Raw genomic sequence first — 26,296 nt, 5'->3', positions numbered from 1 at the left:
TTTGATTTAAGTGGTTCGTTGCTTCCGAGCAAATGGTATGCTATTTAATGGACGCAATGTAGCAATTTAAATCTTGCATTTGTATGTATGTTCTGGCAACGATTTTGTGTGATAATTGCATGTTCCCTTGTGCAGATATGGATATACTATCTATAAGCCATTTAAGTTTAAAGTTTTAAATTTATTGAAAGTATTTGTTTAATAATTATTTTTTATAATAAAAAAAAATGGTGTTTTAATTATAACATATATTTTTTTGTTGGTATTAGTTTGAAGTTCGTCTTTTTGAAGCCAATTCTATGGGCCTTAAAGCATCGTCGAAGTATGTATATTCTATTTTTGATTCGTTCCTTAAACTTGTCAGATTTAAAGCTATTTCAATGGATTACAGTCACTTTTGAGTTTACAAAAATCGCATTTTTTGCTTATTTTATATGGAATATGCATATATTTGCAAATAATCCACGAAATTTTGAATTTGATCTGACAAATAGTTGCGGAGATAAACATACATATGTAAGCGTATTTGTAACATTTTTTTTTAACTTAGTGCAATCGGCTGCCTAAACTTTAAAAGGGTTTTTATCGAAACGTTTTTTTCATAGTCGGTGCGAAAAATTTTCCAATCGACTGGACCTATAGATTTGAAATTTTTACACGACCTTTTTTTACATATATATGTATATATACGTGTATTTTTCAGTTAATGATCGAAGGCATAAGGTCTTTGATAATAATTTCAATTTTTAAGCCAATTTTTTCACAAAAAACTATTTTTGTGGAAAACCGCCATTTTGTCAAAAATAAACATTTGACTATTTTTCAATCATCATTATCTTTATTCATCTATTGAAATAATATTTTTTTTGGTTTTTAGATTTTTGGTAATTTTAAGCAGAAACGTCTTTCTCACATTTATTTGGAGGTCCTCTTGTAGATCGGATTCGGGATTAAGGGAATCGAAAATCTTTTAACTAAAGGTTACTAAAGTGCATTAAATTCTGTAAATGTACATTATTTTTACATATATTTTTATTAGATAAAATTCCCTTTCAAAAAACAAAATCACGAAAACCCCGTTTTTTTTCTGACCTGCATATCCAAGCTATATAATATGAATTATTAAACTACTTTTACTTAAAATAATTAATAATTACATGATTTTATATATTTGATGTATTATTTCAAAACTACTTTCGTTCATTTAGGGGGCTTTCGGTGCCATAGTAACAGGTTCCATAAACGCAATTATTTGAAATAATTTTTACATTCTGTCGAGTAGTTGAACTTTTTTCTCAACCGCACTATGATTGCTTTTTACAAGTTTCTTGAAATCGCTTTTCAGTTTTCTTAGCAAGGTGTTTTGGAAGAGAATTTCGGTAGGCTTCGCTTCGTTTTTTGACTACAGCTAGAGTTAGGGGACCATTCGTTCCGGTTTGACGGGGTCAGTCCGGAAATCCGAGTTAGGCGTCCCGGCCGTTCCGGGTTTAGAAATAACAAAAAAACGCATGAATTGAATTAATTTTTGTTGCCTTCTCACCTATTATATGTTGCGATTTTCAGTGAATGATAATATGGAAAAAGTCGATGACTAAAAAACCGTTCCGGATTTTGCCGGTACAAATATGATCACCTAAGTTAGAGCCTTAAGTTTGCTTCATGTAATTATAAATTGAGTATAAATATCAAGTTTTTGCTCACTAGAAGCTTCTCTCTCAAATAAATTAATTGAATATGTTATTAACTATATTAATATTATTAAATATTATTCTGTAAAAATATTGAGTAACAAACATATCACATTTTAACATTTTTCGATTTTTTCAAGAGATCTACTCAACTTTTTTAAAATGAAAGCTTCGCACACTCTTCACAAATTCATAAAGCTGAGACTAGTTTAAAATATTTACAGATAATCTCACTATAAGTACATTTCGCAATATTAAAAACAACTACCTAAAACAAAAACAACATTAATCACAATAACATATGACTCCAGATGCAAAATTATTAATATATTAGCAATAACTGTAAATTTAATAATATACCATATACTTAACTCAACACATTTTCAATTGAAATCGCATTTGCTAATAGTCAAATAAAATTCTGCAAATTATTCAATTATACATCATTATCATTCACCGCAAAATGGGCATTACGAAATAGTTATTTCAAAATTTTCACTCAAATGGGGGCGAAAAACTAAGCAAATAAATCTATTTGTGTATTTATTCTATAAAATTAGTGTTAACTTATGAGCATAAATCAGCTTATGTACAAGGGATATGTGTATGTATGTTTGTGAATGTAAATGTAACCGCAACAACAACACCGCAAACAATGGTTTACCCAAAAAGTTACAGCATCAGAATAATACTTAATTAATGTGCTTAAATTTACTAGGTAAATATATTTAATGTACATATATACATATACATATACACACATACATATGTATATGTATTTGCACATATGTACATGTTGCATTGAGGTGAACATGCACCAGCGTAAACCAACCGTCCATGCAATTATTACAATAAATTTGCATAAAACACCACACACACACACACACATATCTTTGTTTCTATGTACATACATATGTATGCATGTGTGCTTAGCACTAATACGAACATATGCTCAGCCAAGCGTGATTGGTTGCTACATACAATATTTGATTGCAAAATGCAAAATTTTGAATGAAACCTTAAAAACGCACCTACAAACAGCGTCAGCGTACATACATATACACTTGCACACAAGCATATATATCATATGTATAGCGTTAGTATTGTTTGTATGTAAAATTGCCAACTTTATAGTAGTTGTAGTTACAATTAACCGCTAGCACCAACAGCTTCTTCGCCACCATTGCCTCTATTAGCATTGCCACCAACGGCAGACCGCAAAATGTACAGCAACAGTAACAGCAACTACGATGGCAACAACAACACTTACATACATACATACATATGTATGCACAACAATGCAACGGCAGACGATCGAGATGATCGTGCAAGTTTTGCGGTTATTTGTCGGTATAGATTGAATTGGACACCGCAAGCTCACACACTACAGGCGTTTCCAATAAAAACAACAAACACTGCTGCTGCAAAACTCATTGAATACAACGCTGTTACATTGTACTTACATATATAAGTATATATATTGTATATAGTAAATACGACTATGTATAATATGAATGTGAGCGATACACTAATCTTCGGCATATTAAAATGTAAGGATGCAGGATGTTGCAGAAAAAGTTGTCTTCTTATGTCGCTAAAAGCTTTTTATAAATTTATTTTATAGAAAAAACCGTAACTGCGGCCGCCCGAAGCTACAATACCCCATACAGGTATATTTCTTATAGCATAAAATCGTATAAAAATATCTTTATCATGCTTTTGCTCGTTCAATTTGTATGGCAGCTATATGCTAAAGTGATCCGATATCGGCGGTTCCGACAAATCAGTAGCTTCTTAGTGAGGAAAGGACAGGTGCAAAATTTCAGATCGATATCTTGAAACCTAAAGAACTAGTTCGGCTATATACAGACAGACATAGGAACATGTCTAAATCGACTCAGCTCATCATGCTAATCATTTAAACTCGCACATATATTAGATATATTATAGGGTCGACGACGTTTCCTTTGGGGTGTTACAAACTTCGTGGCAAACTTAATATACCCCGTTAAGGATATAAAAATACGTATACTTATATACATAGTTACAGCTATGTTCATATTAATAGCACTGGGAATTATAATATGCTTCAATGCAAAAAACTGATATATTTTCAATAGCAATTTCGCTTAAAATTGTGTGTTGAGTTTAAGGGGTTATATCCACTTGTGTTCATATAGTTCAAAACATACGAGAAAGAAGATTTCTCTAGACACAATAATATTGGTACTGCTAAATTTCTTGACTTGAATGTCATCGAAAATATTATAATATATTTTCGAAAAACTAAAGACTTGTAAAATATTTTTATGAAATATAGAGCGACAAATTGGCAAGTTAATAGCTGCATGGCTTTACCGCTGGTATCCGGAGCAAAACCTCTTCTATTCCTAAATATTATTCGAATTAATTTATTATTTTGGTAAACGCTTGAAATTTTTGGGTTTTTAGTGAATAGTTTAGTTGTTTCATTGCTATTTTTACGAACACATATTTGCAGCAACAATAAATTCTTTCACTCAAATATGTCGAGTTTTGTGCCCGAAAAGGTGTTTTGCGGGAAGTTCTACTTCATTGCTTTAATATGAAGGTAAACTCAGCCGAAAGTCATCGTATTTTGGTGGAATTTAATGGTGATCTTCTTCAAGCTGAGCAATTGTGCCAAAAGTGGTTTTACGATTTAAAAGTGGTGATTTGAATTTGGAAGACAAAAAACGTTTGAAGATGAGGAACTGGAAGCATTACTCAATGAAGACTGTTGCCAAACACAAGAAGCGCGCACAGAATCCTTGGTAGTCCCTTAAACAGCCATTTCAAAATGTTTAGAAGCAGCCGGATACATTTAAAAGCAAGGAAATGGGGTGTCATATGAGTTGAAGCCTAAAAGCGCTGAAAGACGATTTTGTTTGTTGTTTGAATCATAAGGTTGTGCTGTATTATGTGCTTCTAGAATCGGTTGAAACCCTTAATGAGCAAGGCTGCCGACAACAACTCATCAAATTGAACCGAATAATTTTTTTTCCATCATGAAAAGACTCGGCCTCTTGCTGCAAGACCGTTAAAAAAACTATTTGGAAAACAGCAGCTGAGAAGTTTTGTCTCACCCGACTATGCCCCTTCTGACTGCCATTAGTACAGGGTATCAAAAAATTGGCTTGATTAGTCTTGGCCACCAAGCCGGCGCAGTTCTTTTGAGATGCAATCCACAATTTGTCAGAAAAATGGAAAAATTTTATAAATGGGCAATACTTTTAAAAACACTATACTACAAATTTTCTTACATAAACTTTAAACAAAAAAAAAACACTAATATTTATTATTTTCAGAACATAAGTACTAATACAAAAATCAATTATTGTTTTTCAATTGAAGCGATTCAGGACATGAACGTTTTTCTGTCATGAAAAAGCCGCTTATAAGTTTCTTCAAACGTTCGAAGTCTGCTTAAGAGTTAAATATAAATGGATTTATTCTCTGAAAAAAATTCAACAATTTTTTTTTGCAAATGCGGGATTTTTTTGTAGTAATCAAGCACTGCGAATACATTTATACGGATGATTGACAAATGTTATAGAAAATGTAGGCTTTGACAACTCTAACTCGAATCAAAGAGTTTCGTATCATGTCATCCTTTGAACTTGTACGACGGATTTGGTGAAATAAATATTTTTGCACAAATAGTGATGATTTTACTGAATAGTTTGATTTTTGAAGGTCTCTAAATTCAATTTTTTCATCCATAACAAAAAATAACGTTGCAATTGAAAATTACGTTTCCTTTGGAATTAAACAAATTTTACTTCTTCTTTAACTGCGAGTTTAGTTCCTTCTGACTATTCTAAGTAAAATGTGGCTTACTTTGGCCGCGAAACTTTAATTTAATTTTTTTTTAGGACTTCATCCTACGGACATCAAATTGTTATCAGCTTGACTACTTTTCGCTATATCTGGATATCTAAACTTACGAATAAGATTCTTGCGAAGACAGAGATACACTTCAAAATCGCTGCTGCAACCGAATATTGCACCGAAGCATGAAGCCAAACAAGTTGGCAAGGTATCGATGCCAGCAGCAAGCAAACGCGTACGCGTACTTTCCAAAGGGCTCGTCTTCAATTGCATATTAATTTTCGAAGCGTCTTCGATTGCTTTATTCCTTAGTGGCGATGTCAACAGCATTCGATGCGCAAACATATCGGCTGACTGACTGGCGAATTGATTGACGGATCCACATTACTTGCGTACACTGTTTGTATGTATGTATATGTTTGTGTACAAACACCACGCATGCGCCTCATTATGAGTATTTGCATGTATTTATAGCTGTGTGTAATACCAAGATATTTCCCCTACTGAAAGGCAACGCTGCAGCGGCGTGTGCATCAGCGCTCAAGTGTAAAATTGCAAAGACATGAAAAGTCTCAACTTAACAGAAGCACATGAGCAGAAAAAAAAGTAATACAAAAGTAGAATGCAAAAAAATGCAAAGAAATGATGCAAAATATAGGACAATATCAAATTCGCGCTCGTAATTAGCTGCCACGTACCGACTCAGTTGCCTGGCGAAGCCCCAAGCTGCAAGCAACGAGCAGCAAGCGCGCCTGTGCAACAGCAAGCGTCGAACATCGAGCGTGGAGCATCGAGTGCGGAGCGCACGCGTGCAAAAACTGTGGACTTCCACGGCAGAAGGTGATCAATTCAACGCCTGAGCGAACGTACGGCCGGTAGATGCTGCTGGCCCGAAGTTGTGTGAGTGTGTGCGTTCACCTTGCGGTAAATAGGTATATGAGCGTTTGTGAGGGACGCGCAGACACACACAAGCACACGGAGTTGTGTGTGTGTGTGTGTGTGAAGCCAACTTTCTAACAATTATACCCATGGCTGGAGCTAAGCTTTTTTCAGCTTTAAATACTTGTCGAACAATTTAAGCTGGAGTGCCTCGTTGTGCCTCGTGAGGGAGAAAAAGAATTTGCGCAGGTTGAGTTTCATAGCTGGAATTTGTGCAGCGTTATTGCAGACTTCAGTCAAACTTTTTCACATTCTTCGTTACAGCTTCACTGTTAGCGCTTTATGTACGTATATGTATTTAGTGGTGTGTGCGTCTGCGGCCTGCTCATGTGCATGTGCTTATGTCAAAAGCGTTAAGCCTAAAGTGTTTGAGCCGACATGCATTGCAACTGGGAGGTCCGACGTATCTGCGCATTGACAAGCTACTGTAATAGCGATGTAGCGCGGTTATCTTTACAGCGCTTGAAGCTGATTACCCCTATGCAGAAGGTGAACGTACCGTACAAATGGCTATAAGTGTATATCGTGTTAGAACATCTTTAATCTTTATCTTTTAGCTAAAATCTAAAAAATTAGATATCTTTCATAAGAACAGAATTAAACAGTAAATTATGTTTATAATACTGCTTTAAAGTTCATTTTCGGCAAATGTTTCGCTAAAAATATAAAAATGTGGGAGCAGAGTTTTTAATCCGTAAAACGTTATTACTACAAAAAAATTTACATATGAGCATTTTCGCAGAAAGGGAACATTACATTTTTAATTATTTATTTTGTATGATAACGTTCATGCGCTAATACTCTATATATTGTTTAAGTACCTACATACATATAGGTATATGATATTTATAAATTTATTCTTAATTTTTTCCTTTTATGATTATCCGTATTTCTTTCGAATATTGTTTTAAAATGTAATACGATGAATAACGATATATATTTCGTCATGTGTCGCTAATACTACTCTTTGTATGAACGTATACAAAATTAAAGTGATAATATACATAAAGATATATACATAAACAGCCTACAATCTATACACTAGAGTGGAACGAAAAAAAAGGTTTGATGTTAAAAAAAATTTTTTTCCAAAAATATTCTTTTTTATAATCTAAAAAATTTGACCTCAGGCTAAGCTAATAAGAAATGTTTATTTTCGCTCCACCCTACTATACACTACCCAATATATAAAAAGTTCACCAATATATATTTAGAACTCGCTTTGAGTTTCTAATGGTATTTTTAAGAGTTAAACACTTTTAAGAGAGAGTCTAAGGGATACAAGAGCTCCTCTGGCATTGAAGCTTGCATGCATTTTTCTTTGTGCGTCTTCGGTCTTGTTTTGCGCTGGGGCAAGCCTCAGTAACAACCCAAGAGCGGTATCTGGAACATCACCTGATATTATATACAAATATTTTATTTGTATACATAAAATATTTTATTTGTATATCCCACAAAATCTATCTCTAGCCTAATCAGCAATTATTCTTATAACAAACACGGGTTCTAAGGAACCTTCAAAGCGCAGGATAATGAGTTGTAGGCGTGTTTAGGATTAGATGGGGCGTTCATACAATAGTTTTGTATATATTTATTTGACTATGTATTTAAATATATTTATTAAAATACTGTACCTATGAAGCTGGTTCTAGAAGTACTAACGAAGTTTGTGCGAGATTTCAAAACCATCAAACTACTACAAAAAAAACCACTACAAAATGAAAATTCTTCTGATGTGTCATGTTTTAGACATTAGCAATTATGCTTGTTTTATACATTTCAGGCTGTAATGGTTCTATATACAATACATATGTGCATCGAAGATATACGAGTTGTCGTACTATATTCGAATTTTGCAAACAGGTGGCAACACTTGAGCAACAATTATTCAACAAAAATCTTTTGTAAAACTGATTTTTTGGATACCCATATTGTAAAATAATAATTATATATTTTATTTTGCCATATAACAATTGTTTAGTATTTAATTTTTTTTCTAACTCAAAAATGAATCTTGTGGCAACTATTATTTTATACCCTGAACAGGGTATATTAAGTTTGCCACGAAGTTTGTAACACCAAGAAGCAAACGTCGGAAACACTATAAAATATATATAAAATATAATACATAAATGATCACCATGATGAGCTGTGTTGTTTTAACCATGTCCGTCTGTCTGTACGTCTGTCCGTCTGTATATACGCGAACCAATTTCTCAGTTTTTGAGATATCAACCTGAAATTTAGCATATGGCCGTTTCTCACCAAGAAGCTGCTCGTTTGTCGGAATATCCGATATCGAACCACTATAGCATATAGCTGCTATACAAACTGAACAATCGAAATCAAGTGCTTGTATGGAAAACTCTTTCATGTGACGAGGTATCTTCACGAAATTTGGCATGGAGTACTATTTAAGACAACAATGTATTCTCCGCAGAAATGTTTAAGATCAGACCACTCTCATTACATTTTATTGTGTTAATTTTTTGTTGTATCTACAACATTTCCAATATAATTGCAATGGATGTTTGAATACTCTTGCGAAACTATTGAGTATTTGAAGAAATAAAATAATATACAATAGATAAGAAAAGTAAAGAAATAGATATATGTATATATTAGGGTGAGCCAAACACATTTATGTGTTAAAATCAACCTATTTACAGAGCAAACATCATACCGACCAGGAAAATTGTTTTGCTTAATTTAAAAATAATTTTACATCGCGAATTCCTTAAAAATCTCCCTTAGCGGTATTTGTTTCAATTGGAAAATTCGTATATATAAAAATTTATAAAGATTTTTTTTAACCAATGAAATCAATTGGTTAATATTTTTTTTTTTTGGCTCACCCTAATATGTATGGTATATAGCTACAAATATGAAGTATTGCCATCACGCTGCATTCACTCCGCTCTGCTGTAAAATCAATTTCACATTTAATTGGTTTAAAAATCAATTTTATTCGGTAATCATTACTTTCTATTTAATTTTTAATTAAACATTTTAATTTCATTTAATTACACGCTATATAATACACACATGAGTATACATGTAATATGCATTTAGTTAAGTAAATGTAATGCAAGTTGTACTAATATTTATGAGTAAACACTTATTATCGATTTTAAAGTAAATAACAAAATTCTTGAACATTTGCGCAATGTGTATTTATGTACGTGTATATGTGTGTGTTAAATACTTATACCATATTTAATTACGCGATATTGTACATCAGCTCTTTTATGGACGATTGCATTACAATTAATAAATATTAAATGCCAATACATATTAAATTACATAAATACATATGTATATACAATACATATATGTATGTGTATTATGTATTTTAAATATGCTCTGTTATTCCCTAACACGTATTTACATTAACATTTAAAAGTGAATAAACAAATGCTTATATACTATTTAGTATATACTCTATACATACTAACATTACAATAAAAAAAAGAATTTATTTGTCAAAAAAATTTAAAAAAAAAATTATTTAAAAAAATATACATTTAAAAAAATTATACTTGTTTACAAGTAAAAAAAATATTGATACCCTCGGTTTTTGCTTCCGGTCAGTTCAATGTGCAAGTACGTAAGACCTCGTGGTTGCACCACCACCGCCCGGTCAATACGGACGCCAGACGTTGCCCAAATCGCCCACATCCACATTGCGTGCGCCGCTGTGTTGCTCTCCCGTCACAGACGCATCACTCTGTGGTACATCCAAATGTGTTTGTTGTTGTTGCTGTTGCACCTGCGACTGTGCGTCATGCTGTTGCTGCTGCTGGAGATTGTGTTCACTACTCGTGATCGCTGCTGCGCTGCTGACGTCCGCCGCTGTGACCACACCTCCACTGCCACCATTGCCACCACCCATTTGGGCGTCGTGTAATGCCTGCGACGATCCTTGTGCGCTCATAGCTTCGTGATCCGATGTACCAATGCCGATCTCTATGCTCGATCGGTAGCCTGTCAGCGAACTGATCAATGAATTGTCGTGCACATGCACATGAATCTCATTCTGATTAACGGTGTGTGAGTAGAATTTCGGACACAGCACCATGGTGGCTGCCGCTTGTCCCGGGTAACCGCCACTTTGTGCGGCGCAACTGCTATAATTGTAGTTGTTGTAGCCGTTGGCAAAATTATTGTACGTGGGGTAGGTGGTGTTGAGTGTTTCCAGTTCCCCTTTGCCGGCGTCGTAGTGGTTGGGACTGCAAATGGGCGCTTGCGCATGTGGCATGTAGGTGCCAGTGGCTGTTGCCATGCCGCTGTGTGGATAATCACATAGCGAAGTCATGTCCGTTAGCATACCGGGTACCGTTAAACCATGGTCGGTGGTTAATGTGGTCGGTACGCTGGGATCGTAGCCACAGTGCGGCAGATTGGTGGGCGCGGCAGCAGTTGGTGTGTGATGCGGATATTGGTAGGGGTTGTGGGGTCGATAGGGCGAATAGGCACTTGTATTGTACGACGAATAACCGGTTGTCCAATCGGCGGCTCCCATCAGTGCATTGGCTTCTGAGGAAAGTAAAAGAGAAGAAATAATTTTATTTATATTAATAGATTGCGGAAGACAAATATGTATATTAATAAAGCAGCGTTTTTCAGTCTGTCTTTCAATGTAACATATAAGGAATTTAATCGGAACACTTCCTAATATAAGCCTGTATAAAATCAGAAAGATTTAAAATAAAAATTAAAACGATTCTATCTTGTCACTATTCTTTTAAAAGAAAGAGTCCTGAGTGGGCACCAATTTTAATACAGTCGAAAGATGGCGCTGTCATTTTTGAATGGAAGTGTATTATCTTGTCTCTTTCTATAAATCATTAAAATTAAGTATCAAAGAATATATCGTTTGGTAACAGAAAAAAACTTTTTGTTTCAGAAGAAAGCAGAAGGTCTATTGAACTACTTTCTCTCTGCAAGTTTCATCTTACTTAGTCCAGTTGTAAGGGTTCAAATCGGAGACTATGCGATGACACTAAAAATTTTCACACACGCCAATTGTCAAAGTCTACCTGAAAGAAAGCGAAGTAGAAACATATCGACGCTTTCTCCTCAACTGTTCGATAGATTGAGATTGAAAGATCTCGAATACTCAGCCAAACGTGGCTGGTATCGAAATAAACCTTCTCAACAGATAGGCTCAAAGCGCTTCGTCGAAACATGAGATTCTCTAGAAAAAGCACTGGGATTTCTTTTACTCAAGTGGAGTCCCCGTAATACCGAATCCTAACTTACCTCAAAAATGTTATATTAGTCGCCTCAACGGATTTCCGATGGGCTCAAAGCGCTTCTTCGAAACAGGAGAGTTAATCTATACCTAAGAATTTTTGACATCACGAAAGGACTGGATTTTCAACTGATCAAGTGAGGTCCGCTTAATGCCGAAATCCAACTTTTCATATAAATATAATACTGAACGGACATGGTCAAGGTTATATACATTTGTATAATAAGAAAACAATGTTTTATCGAATTGATGTTTCATTTTATGCGGAAAATTTGCTCTCTAAATTTTAAAGAATTCAGCGTTAGAAGCGGAGTCTTTAAATAAAATTCATGTACAATCGACCTATCAAAAATATGTCATAAACATAAAATATCATATGGAGCGCTAATTGAATATTAATTTCATGTTACAAGCTGCGAAACGAACAGTCACAGAAACCCTCCTCCCCCATATGCATCCCCACATATACATATGCATACCCTCAGCAAGAGTACTGTTATAGACTACACACATTATATGTCAATCATGAAGAATTGCAATAACATATATGGAACCCCGCTGAGCACCGTCAATAAAGCGTATGCAGAGACATCAAATCAACGCTGAACAAAATGTCAAGCCACCGAACACGGAAGAGGGGTTGCCAGCGAGACGGCTGCGCGCCATGCAGAGCGGCAGCGACAGCGGAAGCATAACAACAAATTTATGTACAATTTATAACAAGAATGAAGACATCCTAAAAGGGGTAAAAAACAAGCCTTGCGTAAGGAAAATTCCTCTACAAGTATTTAGGTAAGTATTTAGACGAAAGATTGTGAAAATCCATCAAGGCACCCAACGTCAAGTACATACTACATAAATAAATACTTTGATTAATTATATAGAAAATTGTGCAGATTGAGCAGGTGTTTGCGTAAAGGTAGCTAGCACTATAACTGCTTGTATAAGTGAGGTTATGTGTGTAGTATAAAAGCAGAAGCGGAAGATGCCACTTACGAGTGACGCTCATCAGGAATGTTGGTGATAATTTCTTCTGAAGTTAATAAATAAAATTCAACGAAATTAAGCAACATAGCTACAGTTTAGCATTGAGTTGGAAATTCTCGAATTCTGACAAGCGGGTTATTAGGGTGCTCTTATGTCATATTAGAGGTATAGAGGTTAGTATGTGTATATCTAAAATGTATTCAACAAATTTAATTTATAAAATTTACAATACTGTCGCCATCGTAATGAAACATTTTTGCAGTACCAACTACTACAACAGAGCAAATGTGAGGATGCGAAGAGTAAACGAATGTCGAACCTGACCTTCAGCCTGTCAGCCAAGCTGTGTTGCAATGATATTGTTTTGAGTCAAAAGAGCAACTGTTATTTGGAGAGGCTTGTGTTTGAGTCCCAATTTGCGTTGCTCTTCAAACCCCAGAATCAGTGCTAATGTCGAATATATTAAGTTTGCGACGAAGTTTGTAACGGAGATCGGATAAAATGTATACCAAAATGATCAGCATGACGAGCTGAGTCGATTCCATGCCATGCTCGTCTGACCGCCTGTTGTCGGTATATAAACGAACTAGTCCCTCAGTTGTTGAGATAACGATCTGAAATCTTGCACCGTTTACCAATTCGTTTCTTCTCAAGAAGCTACTGCTTCGAAACCGGATCACTATAGCATTTTGCTGTCAAACAAACTGAACGATCAATATACATACATATGTTCTTATATGGAAAACTTTTTTAATTTAACAAGATATCTTCACGAAATTTGGCATGGATTATTGTCCAAGGCAACGGTACAATCTCTGAACAAATTTTTCATATCGGGCTACTATAGTATTTATACTACTATACAAAATGAAAGATCAAAATAAAGTTCTTGTATGGAAATCTTTTTTATTTTCGAAGAGTTTTAGAGCCTCAGTGCAGTGAAATTTAGCATTTTTTCTTATTTTGACATTAAGTTCCTTACCGGTCCCTCGGAGACAACTAAATTGTTGAAATATCTCCTATTCTTAAGCAAATAACCTTTCCGTTAGTTTTAAACCATTTAGAAATCAAATGTACTGTTAACAAAAGTCTATCGTATGGTTCCAATTAGATTTGAGCTCAATACTAAAACTAACTCTTAGTGGTCGGAATTAACATTTCAAAAGCTCTCTATAATTCTATAATTCGGAGAGTGGAAATAGAGACATTTTTATAGAGAAGACATATAAAGAGGTATATATTATTTTCCATCCAGATTCAGAAAAGTTTAAGTCAGTGTCAATGTCGGTATATTTTTGATATAAAGTTCCTTATCAGCCGCTCAGAGATTACTAAAAGGTCGAAGTATTTCTATTGTTAAAAAATTGTCATGGATTCAGTTTTAGAACATTTGGGAATCAAATATATAATATTACTTGTATATCCATACGATTCTATGCTCTCACCAGGAAGCACCACTTTGCTCGCAGTAGACAGTTATGTCTCAAATTTAGCACTCAATTTTGCAATTTTCATTTAATGACTGCTTAGTATTCGAGAGGTGGGCAGAAAATATTGTGTATAAGTACTTAAAAGACATAAAGAGAGAGTAGAGAATATATCAATCTGGTTTAGAAGAGTCTAAAGGACCTATACAGGCTTCTTTCGGCGCTTAGAATCAGACTATATATATATAAGTATTATATATATTATTCTATTATTATGTATGTAAGTAATATATACTTATATATTAGGGTGGAGCGAAAAACAAACTGTTTTTGTTTTGCTTGGCCTGGGGTAAAATCTGTAGATTATAAAAAAGAAAATTTTTGGACAAAAAAAAATTTTTTTTTAACATTTAGAAGCGACGCACTCAGTTTTAAAGTAAATTTTCGAGTTAAAATTTTTATTTCGTAAAAATGTAAAGAGTTGGTTTAACCAAAAATTAAATAAAATAATTTTTTCTTGTCCAAAAAAATTTTTACCCGAAATTTCCTATATGTATTATAAAACATGCTTTAAAAATACATCCAACTACCAACACGTAAGTAATCACTACACGTGACATGTGCTTATAAATACATAAATATCTATGTATGTAAATAAGTGATTGAAGTTGTATTGCCTACGTCCTCTCTGCACTTATCACATTTTAATGTTTCAATTAAGCGAAAATTACAATAGGCATAACACAACAACAACTATGTTATTTACAATAATTTAGCCAACTTGCAATATTACACTTAACCTTCCCTCACTCGCACTCTCCCCTTCTCCCCCTCACTGTAGCCCACCTGCCGTTCTGCTGTGCGTTCCACACAGAGTGCGTAGCCAGTAGCCAACCGCTGCCAACGGCACAACAACTAAGTAAATTATAATGTTGCATTACAACGTTGCAACATCGGCAACAAAAGGAAATTGCCATTGCTACGCTACTGTTGCCTTCAAACAAACACCGAACATATAATTTACGAGACAGCAGTGGCAGCACGGGAACCCACAAATGCAAAGGCTTGCATTCGCGCAGGATTTTCTCGATTGTTTTTCATTTTGTTTTTGCTTTTTACCTTGCTTTTGCAGGTCTTTAGCGGGTGCACGCAAGAACAAAGCGAACGCAACGAGAATTACACGCCGCAAATCAAAAAAATACCGCCGGCCACTGCCCGCTGTATGTTAGTCGACATCATCGTGAATGCCGCTAAATTGTTGGCGAAGGATGATTGTCTGCTGCTCGCTGTCCTTTAGCGCACTTACAAGCCAAAAGTGGCTAATAATGGCCAACCGACCGGTGCGTGCCGCCTGTGTGTGATATGATCCGATCTTTCGCATGTGGTAGTGCGTGAGTGTGGGGCCAGTTTTGTCATTAATTTACCCTTCAATTGACGTTTGTTAATTGCAAAGGACTTGCTGGTAATAAATTTCAGCATGGGTGTGTGGATATGCACTCACATTCGCTATTTCCCACTGTATATATATTTTTCTACAAGTATGTAGATTATATAATATTATATAAAGATTTCTATATATTGTACATTTGTAATTTTCACTTTTTATTGGAAAGTTTCCATATTTATTTTTGCTTGACTGTATATGTATGTGAATTTCGTATGTGCTCTTAACTAATAACCTTAGGTATAGTTTTGGAACGCAATTAAACTTTTTTATATCTTCTAATCTAAATCCAGTTATTCCTAAATATTTTACAGACTAAAGAACATTTTTCAATCGAGACACTGTTGGAAAGGCTTCATCTGCAGTTATCCATACACAGGAGGTACAATGACTACAATTTAGTCTTTCAAGCCTTCAGGTTTCGGTTCTAATTAGCAAATCCATTAACTTACTAGTGGATAGCCAAACAGCAATATGGGCTATTCGCAGTGCCAACACGAAGTTTTACTACGAAAGATTATGTATGGAGGAAATAATTAGACTCGTGGCAAACATGGTAAAGCTCGTCTCCATGCACAGTCATATAGGAATAGAAGCAAATGACAAGGTAGACGAGTTGGTCCGCTCTGGGGCAGCCAGGTATGTCTTAGTCTACCCTTCACTATTCATCTTCTTCAAGAGTTGCTTAAAGCAATGGACTCTAAGTGAATACCTCAGGTCTTGCAATACAAGCAACACAGAGCATACCACAAAAGTACTTTGGGATTTGTGGTTTGATGGAGGTCAGACAAAAATACTTCGACTAAATAATATTCTAAGGATCATTACAGGGCATCTACCTGTAAGTTTCTACCTTAAGAAATATGTGAAAGTAGAGTCGACTGTATGCAGATGTGACTACTCATGGAGATTCGGAGCTTCATATTCTAGCCGAAGCGGATGCCCTACAGCAGACAGCACGAAATCTCTGTGTGCATTTCTGATATAAAAAAGTTTCTTATAAAATCCAACTTCCATTACAAAAGGGACTAACACTTGCTGTTGAAAATATAGCAGAGGCCAGTTGCTCAATGCTTATGGTGTTATTACTCCTTATAGGCTTATCAGAGCTTGCATATAGGTATGATTTTCAAGGAATTTGCAATAACCTAGTTAATCATTTGAAAACACTTTTTTATGTATTTTTGAGAAAATTTTAAGATCTTAGCAAGTGCTATTAAGGCATTTAATTTATCAAATCGATAAACACGAACGCTGAGTAGACGATTAAGGCCACATCTAGATATGTATATAAAATGTTCAAGCTTGCAACAAAAGCATTTGCATACATAAACCACTTTACTCAACATTATTCTCTTTATTGGTAGTAGCGCGAGGAATGTGAATAATACAGTTATTTACTACATACAATTTGATGGATTAAAAATTTAACCGGAAATCGATCATTTGTAATCTGTACCGCAAATTATCCGCTACTACACGTACACACCACTGATAGGCATAGTAATCAAGTCTTTGCCCATCAAACAACAACTGAGAATAACACAGAAGCTGTATGATTGAAGTACGAAATCCAAGTGATCACTGCAAAAACCAAGTAAAGTTCTCACACGCCACAAATGATTAGCGATCGCTTCACCTAAGCGTATATACTGTTAGTATGTATATGTATGTGTAGGAAAGTAACGTTCAAAATCGGTGCGAGAACAACTTGATGGAATTGTCTTGGATTTTAGGCACTCGCTGACTGTTAGTTGCAAGAACATGCACCGAAGTGCATTATCTCTCGCTCAGTCGCGCTTTCTCTCTTTCTTTTTCTCTCATTGTCGTTGGCACTTCCCATCGTCGCACATCATTAGTAGACAATTGCAGTTGCACTTTGACTTGACATTCTGGGCCAACAATGGTAGATTTGGCCAACGGCAATGGAAAATGGCTGCGAATGGAACGGAAGTTGCCACAACGCTTGCGGTTCCTCCGCACATACATACACATACACACACTCATGTACAGCACAATAGCAGTGGAATGGTGGCAGCGGTGGCGATGGCGGTGACGGCGGTCAGATCTGCGGTTACCAACAATGGCTTACCGCAAATATTCGTCGATTCATCGACTCATACGTTCGGCCTTTATTGCCGCTGTGTTTACAGCTCTTTATTTACTGCCTTCTTGGCCGACTATGCTACCCGGCTGCAGTCCATTTGGCTGGCTCATTGCGTTTTGTGGGCCAAAAGATTTCATTTCACAGCGTTCCCTTTGATCGCCTCTTCCTGTGCAGAAATTGCATTCGGCTATTATGGTGCCTACTTGCCGGCACGCACACATACCTACACACATATACACACACATGCATTTGCAGTTTAATGGAGTAGGCAAATTATTTTCAAGATTGTGGGATATTTGCTGTCGCAATTGAATTGAAAGGCTGCCAAAAAATACAAATTTAAAACGCTTCCGTTTGATTAAGAAGTATGCGGTGAGGTCAGAAAAAGTAGCGCCTGAGTTGGCAGTTGGTTAATGTGGACAGTTGAAGTGTGTATAATGACGAGTGGTGAAAGAAAGAAAAAGTTAACAGTTATGATTTGTGTGTGGGTACTTACATAACTACTAAAGATTCTATAGGTTAGCTTATAGGGATGATCCACGCACCAAAGGTAACCGGTGGAAAACCTGGTTAGCTGTGAACCCTAGTCCTTTGTGGTTCCCAAAATTCGTAGATATGGATCATAAAACCTTAATAGATCGAACAAGCGTTAGGCAATTTCCATCCGACAAGATATATCCAGTCAGAATACCTACCAGATTGATCTTGCCGTCTGGCTTCTGCAGCTCTGGTTGTTAACTAGCCTCTGCCAAGAATGGAGCTTCTTAAAATCAAAACTAGAGCGCACGTGGGCTGTGGAGTACCGGCTCGTTCGCAATCTGATAAAATTGGGGTAAAGGTGCCCTCTTTAGCAAGCTCGTCGGCTACGCAGTTTCCAGCGGTTCAAATGTGAGCAGACACCCAAACAAATCGGATAACAAAGTAGCTTGATGCTGCTGATAAAGTGGTCAAACTCTCCTTGACTAGTTCTGAGCGCACAGTCAGCTCAATGCCAGTTTTACAAGCACTCTGCTTTCGAAGTGAATGCACAACTCTCTGAAGGAATCTAGACTTCGGAGCAGTACTTTTACTGCTTACTTGAAAATCAAGAGCTCTTATAATAATGAAATCCTCGCTTGTCTACTTGGCAGTATCTAACGTTTCAAATATACATACATACACTGGACACCTGTGGTATCATAATAAGAAAAAGCAGAAAATACTAAGATACAGAACTTGGTTGTTCTTGAGCTTTCAGTCATTGTGATCAACCATAAATATTAAAAAAAAACGAAAAAAACATATTACTCCTTTACATGATATTTATACCCTACATAGGGTATATTAAGTTTGTCACGTAATATCCAAAGAAATTGTTTAGAACGAGTCACTATATCATATAGCTGCCATACAAATTGAACGATCGGTATCAAGTTCTTTTAAGGAAACTTGGTATGTATTTTTGAAGGCTATTATTGGTGCAACCGAAGATGAGGTTATTTTTTTGTTTTTTTTCGGATTACCTAAAAAGTCAAATAATGAACTAAGGCCCATTGTTATTTGAGGAATCAACGGAACGCATTTACGAAGGATAGTGGTACATGTCATTAAACATACTCAACTCTCTATTGAAAAGTAATAAAATTCTTATATAACATATGGATGATGTGGATTGAAAGAAAAATATTTCTTTTTAGTGTTCATAATTACTTAATATTTTTTTTAAAAAGTAATTTTTCTTTTTTGATTGGAAAGTTGAAAACGTTTCTTCCACGCTATAATACACATTTAATCACAAATACTCAATTAATTATGTAAGCAATGTATAAAAATGGTTTCTAGGTGATAAGAACTGTGGTAACTCAATAAAAAAATATACATATGTACATAGTATATATTTTGTTTTAATCGTGGTTTTCTTCATCCAACATCTGCGCAACCGCATTTGGATTGATTTGTGGCTTTACGCACTTCAAAACAAATTTCATACACATGTACTTGCATGCAGGCGATATACATACATACATATAATATAATATATTATTGTATACTACGCATATCTTCCTCACAAATTTAAAACCATCACACTTAATACAATTATTGTATAATACTATATTTAATAATACTTGTATATACAAGCTCTACATATATTGTACATACCATACAATACACACAATATGTACGAGTATATATATCTACGCATATGATATAACGGCGCATTCTTCCTACGGCCTTAAACTGAATTCTCGGAATTGTAGGCAAGTTTTGGCTCGCAATCGTACATATGCATGTGAATATGTTGGTGATGGCAAATATACATATGTATATATGTACGTGTGTTTGTCTGGTTTGTCGAAGTTTTAATCTCTTCCTCCCAATTACTGGCTACTCCATTCATATTTGTTTTACATTTTCAATAAATTAACAGCTTAAGCTCCACTTTGTTGCTTTTGGCCTACCGCCGTGTACTGGTTCAATGCTTTTAGGTATATATTTTTACGCTCTACTATCGTGGTAGGCATTTCCGGACTGTGCAGCGAAAAAGCTTTTTTTTTTGTAAATTCGCACCGATGTGTCATTTGGCTCATTAGCATTTTATGAAAAAAAAAAATGTTTCTTGTATTAAAATGATGCTTGCTTCTGCGCTATATATGTATATACTATTACATATATACATAACAGCCGTTTAAATACCTTAATTGTAGTTGCTTTAATATAAACTGTTTAGAAAATCTACAAACTTCTATTTCATTACCATATATATTGCGTGGGTGTGTCAAAACTACCATATATACTTGTATATATATACATACATACATACTATAAGGGAACAATGAAATTAGGCAACGTTTACGATTTTTTGTATTCATTACAAAAAGAATGGCTTGAAAGCAGACAACTTTGTTTATATGCAGATTGAAACTTAGAAAACTGAAGAATTGTGACTAAGAGCATGTAATTTCTCAACTTCACCACCAGAACAGGTGAATCATGTGTGATACTAAACAAACGATACAGAGCTTGAAAATATTATAGTAATCTAGTCACAAAACCTATGTATAGAAAACATGTGTCCTGTTACTAAACACCACTTTCATTATAATACCTTGAACTGGATATATTAAGTTTGCCACGCAGTTTGTAACACCAAAAAGGAAACGTCGGAGACACTATAAAATATAATACATAAATGATCAGCATGATGAGCTGAGTTGATTAAGCCATGACCGTCTGTCAGTCCGTCTGTCCGTCCGTCCGCCTGTATATACGCGAACTTCGATTATCTCAGTTTTTGAGATATCGATCTTAAATTTAGCACATAACCGTTTCTCACCAGGAAGAATCGGGCCACTATAGCATATAGCTGCTATACAAACTGAACAATCGAAATGAAGTGCTTGTATGGAAAACTCTTTCATTTGACGAGGTATCTTCACGAAATTTGGCATGGATTATTATTTAAGACAACAATGTATTCTCCGCAGAAATGTTTAAGATCAGATCACTATAACATATAGCTGTCATACAAATTGAACAATCGGAATTAAGTTCTTGTAAAGAACCCTTGTATTTGTGAAAGGTATTGTAGCTTCGGTGCAACCGAAGTTCACGGTTTTTCTTGTTTTGCATGAGAACAACGAATTTATCTTTAATTCAAAGATGATTCAAAAGATCTACTGAAATGAACTCAATATATAGCAATATATACAATTTAAAGAAAACATAATAGTTCAATAATTTCTGAATAGCCTAAAATAAGCGATGAATAATAACGAAAAATTATGACAAAGAAAGTATATAAAATATTAAAGAAACTCGCAAGAAATAATGATGAAATTAAACCACTGATTTCGAAAGAACGACAGACACATTTTCTAGGAAAGTTCAATTAAAACGTTTAATGGGAAGCACATAAAACTCCCATTTGAATTACGAAAGGGTAATAATAACTCTATTCGATGCAGGATTGCTGCTGTTGAGCAATCAACTTCAATAAGAAACAAAGCATACAGTGAAGCAAGTGAACTACAAAGCGTTTGTAGGCTTGAAAGCTGAGTGGAACATGTGTAGATATTTACATATGACGAATGATTAATAACGAGTACGCACAGAAATGCCACACACATACAGATTAATTGCAGTTTACATAAAAGTTATTTATATCTATGCGTAACAGTTTTCGTTTTAATAAGCTTGTCTTAATTTAAATTACCTGATATCTCTGTCGCATTTGGTTTATATATTTCATTATTTATTGTTCGACTGCTATTGGGCGATGAGTGATTGGCGTTTTGCTGCAATACATTGGTACTGGAAGACACAGCCGGCGGTTGGCGCATGGGACGACGCGGTTCGAAATCACGCAACGGTGTCGGGTAGGGTGAATCGAAGATGCTTACTGGGCGAAATGGAAGACCGCCGGTAGGACCTGGAAAAAAAATAAAGTGTGCATTTATGAATTAAATTTCTTTATAAAATAGATAATGTATGTTATATGTAGAAATTATGAGTAATAATATATATAAAAAAAAATGTCGATATGTTTAAAATGCAACTAACTCAAATTAATATAGTAATTAAAATAACTAACTATATGATCTTAATTTATATTAAATGTAATTTTTAAGTTTTGAAACGATGCGGCACGAAATTCGGGAGCTTCATATTTAACAGTATCATGTGTATTGTGCTTCAAGTGGAGACTCTTGCTTTAAAAGAGTGTTTACGATCTTCGGCATTTTTATTAAATTAATAATTTGACGAATTTGAATTTGAATTAAACTAATAATATGGGAGTTTGACCTTAGCGCCAACTAGAGGGCTTTAGCTTCACACGAGCATTTTCCGAACGTACTATATCCTAAAGAACTGAAGAGTAAGAGAGTCGGAATTCACTATGTAGCATATATTGAGGCCAGAGGAAGGTCTGTACTCATTGCATTAACTTTTAGTATTGCTCAACTATACTCGAGAACACGACTCCACGCAATTTTATAAAGATTGCAGAAATGGGGGCTGTTTGAAAACTATGTTTCATTATTTCTGTTTTTTTGCCGTTCGGAATTTAAAAAAAAAAAAAAAAAAATTTCAAAAATCCTCTCGCAGTGCCATAGTATAATGTATAAAGAAGCTCTGTATACGTATATGTATATGTAGAACTTGAGATATCATGCACACCGTTTCTAAAAAAAGTAGTTCAGAGAAAAACGACTTTTAAGCCAGAATACCCCCTTAAAGGCGATGAAAAGCATGTTTGGCTCTCGAAGTATTTTTGCCACTTTAATAAACTGGAGTAGTTTGAGCCAGAACTAGCATTTATGGAAGAGAAAACCGATTCAAAAATGGACTCTAACTCTTTGATAAAGCTTTCCCACTAATTACAATAAAATAATACACATTTATTGTGAACTATAACAAAAACAACAAGTCACCTATGTATATGAATAATAAACACAATACTGCAATTAACATACTTTCAAGGTAATCACACCAATAAGAAAGGATAAAATGGCGCATTTAAAAACACGATAGCCAAACATGAGCAAGTGATGTACATACATACTCTTATGTACATAGCTGGTGAAGACTTACAAATGCTCTACTAAATTACACAAACACTTTCGAGCAGAAACTCAATTTAAACGCCGAACAATAAAAAATGAATTCAGTGCAAAACCGCAAGTTTATTTATTTAATTTTTTTTTTGTTTAAGAAAAACTTCACTTCTGCTAGCCACTCTTCGATTTCTGCAAAGAATGCAAAAGTCCAAGTGAAATTTTTTTCTGACACACTGACCCAACATTACGACCACTACGCTCATATTTCCACAGGTGTATTAGTATATAAAATAAACTTTCTATATACATATAAATGTATGTATATATGTTTATACTATACACTTACGTGCATATCCGTTACTTGAAACGGTATATATTAGTGTTTTTTAATTCTAATTTAAGTAAAGGTACATACATATATACACATTATATGTGAATACATATAGTATTTAATATATGTATATACTTGAATGTGTATGCCTTATGTACTTTTATACTACTTGAGAATTAGTTTAAAATCATGCATATGGTCACGCTCTGTGTGCGTGCGCCTTAAGCCCCTTCATTTAACCGATCTAATATTGAAATATTTTGACGTATTCGCTCACACATACATATATACATAATACAATATAATAGCTGTTTATATACTTATACTCATAGCTCATTTAAGGGATTATAAAAAGTGCATGAAAATTGCATTGAAAATGGCAAAGTGAAAACGATCCTTTGTTGGGTAACTTCTTACTACACTTTTGTTGTTGTTGTCGCTTTGTAACTCCTGCTTGCGTAAATGCTAATTATGCCCTTGTTTTATGTGGTTTTCCGCATTTTTACTTTTCCTGCATTACCGTTTTCTCTAAGTGCCCTAATGTGTGTTGGTGTGCCTGTGTGATTGTTGAGTGTGTATGCGTGTGCGTGTGGCAATTTGTAGGTGCAAAGAAAAAACAGTTTGTGTGACCACATGGTTTGCATGCCAAATGTTTTCCAAACAATCAATAATAAGGTGCCAGCGCCTGGACTCAGCTGGATACGCATAGCCGTTGCTCTTTGAGTAGCATAAATATGATAATAATTGTTTACGGTAAATATACCTGACTTGATGCGTTCAAGTGGCAAAAAGTAAGATTTTTTGTGGCTTTTACCGCACATTTTTGCCCTTTGATATTTGTGTCCTTTGCGAAATGAGAAGTGTTTTTTTTTAAATATTTTTTTCGCAATGGTTTTGTAAACAAGTATAAATATACACGTATCTATAAGTTATAACAGAATATCAATGTGCGCATCAAATATGGATGAGTGGTATGGGTGCGTCACTTACAAGCAAATATCAACTAATTTTACAAAAACAATATTTTTATGTAATTAAGAGCAAATAGAAAAAGTATTGAAGAAATAATGAATGAACATACATAATAGTTATATAAAATGGTGCCTATTCAGAAGATTTCTTCAACTCTTAGAAAACATCTATGCAAATAAATTAATGTGGTCAACTTCATATTAGAAGTATACATACATAAATATATGAACATGCTTAAGGCGTTATATCCACTTGTGAATTAAAAAAAAAACGATTTATGTTTTTGCATTTATAGATGAAGGTGATCCGGTAAATAGTTTCGGAAATAAGAGCAAATTTGTATGAATTTTTTAACTTAGCGTAATCGGCTCGCAAAATTATTATTATTATTTTATATTTGTTAAATATTATTATTTGTTAAATAAAACGCATTTTCAACGCGTTTTCGACTAATCGGATAAACCGAATTAACCGAATAGAGCATTATTCAAATAATAATATTCGGTTTGCACTAACCGGATCATCGTAAGTCGTCGACTATTCGATTAACCGCTCATTTTCGACTATATGGTTAACCCTTCGTTGTCGACTATTTGAATAGTAAGCGCTCCTTCATTTTTCTTATTTTTATTAATAAATGTGAAACATTCAATAATAAAATTTTATACACAAATCAAAGGCTGCTTAGATTGCCAACAATTTTCGTTTATTTAAATACTCGCAATACTCAAATAGTCGCAATGTTACGGCGATTCGAATAGTATTATTGGGTTCATATTCATACGAACGGTTACAAATCGGATATTCGAATAATTTTAAGAGCCCTAATATAAACTCTTAAGCAGTATATCCCCATAAATATAGACATGCTGAACTATGATCGGAAGATTGTTTGCAAATAAATTAAATTTGTTCTAAATGGGGTTTGAAAAAGGTACTACTGTACTGAAGTGGGTAGATCTATAGAGTACTTCAAAGCGGCTGTTTTAAAAATTGCAAAAGCCGTAGTGACCCTACTAAAGACTCTGGCAATTGTAATCTTCGTTTCACAATTTTTCCGATCTTGTCATGCAGCTTTCTTGTCCGAATATTTACATGTAAAGCAACCACATAGTTGTTCAATTGAATTCGTATAAGATGGTATGCGGATACCTCATTAATGTGGTATAACCGCTATCTTTAATGCTACCAAGCTTGGTTTTACTCAGTTAAGACCAGTTTTCCCATTGTGAATGACTCAAATGACAAATTGTTCTCAAAAATTAAATTGTTTGAACAACGGGCATAGTTGGTTCGATTCACTACTCTCCCAGCTTGACGAACCGAAAACAGCTATTATTAGTCGGTTAAACTTAAACCTAATTTGTGAACTTAGTTATTACTATTAACAGTATTTTGTGGGCGTGGCATGGATTCGAATTTGCTCATCTGCAATACTACGCTTCTTAGAATGCCAGAGACGTTACAAAATGCTATCGAGATGTTTCAAATTTTTCCCAATTTTTCACTTGGACGAATGGACTGACGAACAGACACGACATTTAGAGCATTAATCGATAATGCCAATTTTCTACATTTGCCTTCAAATGAAGATTACATTTTGCGAACATCTCACTGAGTTGCATATATCGTTCAGCTGTTTGAAATAGTTACTGTAATTAGTCAAACGCAACAAAAGCCGGATGTGAACCAAAAAGGAGCTTTAAGACTACTCATTTTAGATAATTACTCAACTTTGGCGCAAAACTCAAAAACACTCCA

General features: G+C 34.7%; 1 protein-coding gene across 2 annotated transcripts in view; it reads right to left on the bottom strand.

Annotated features, from left to right (window-relative positions):
• Positions 1-9,417: 9,417 nt before the first annotated feature.
• The window catches only part of lz (lozenge), a 36,947-nt gene continuing 20,068 nt past the window's right edge, over positions 9,418-26,296 (bottom strand). For both annotated transcript variants that reach the window (XM_036362465.2, XM_036362466.2), the window contains exons 5-6: positions 21,888-22,103; positions 9,418-11,012 (exon numbers count right to left, since the gene is read on the bottom strand). In XM_036362465.2, the coding sequence (XP_036218358.2) occupies positions 10,117-11,012; positions 21,888-22,103 (1,112 nt within the window). In that variant the 3' untranslated portion in view covers positions 9,418-10,116. The remainder of the gene's footprint in view (positions 11,013-21,887; positions 22,104-26,296) is intronic.

This window comes from Bactrocera oleae, chromosome 5 (genome assembly GCF_042242935.1).
Source record: "Bactrocera oleae isolate idBacOlea1 chromosome 5, idBacOlea1, whole genome shotgun sequence".
Lineage (NCBI taxonomy): Eukaryota > Metazoa > Arthropoda > Insecta > Diptera > Tephritidae > Bactrocera > Bactrocera oleae.
This window is presented reverse-complemented; position numbering and strand designations above follow the sequence as displayed.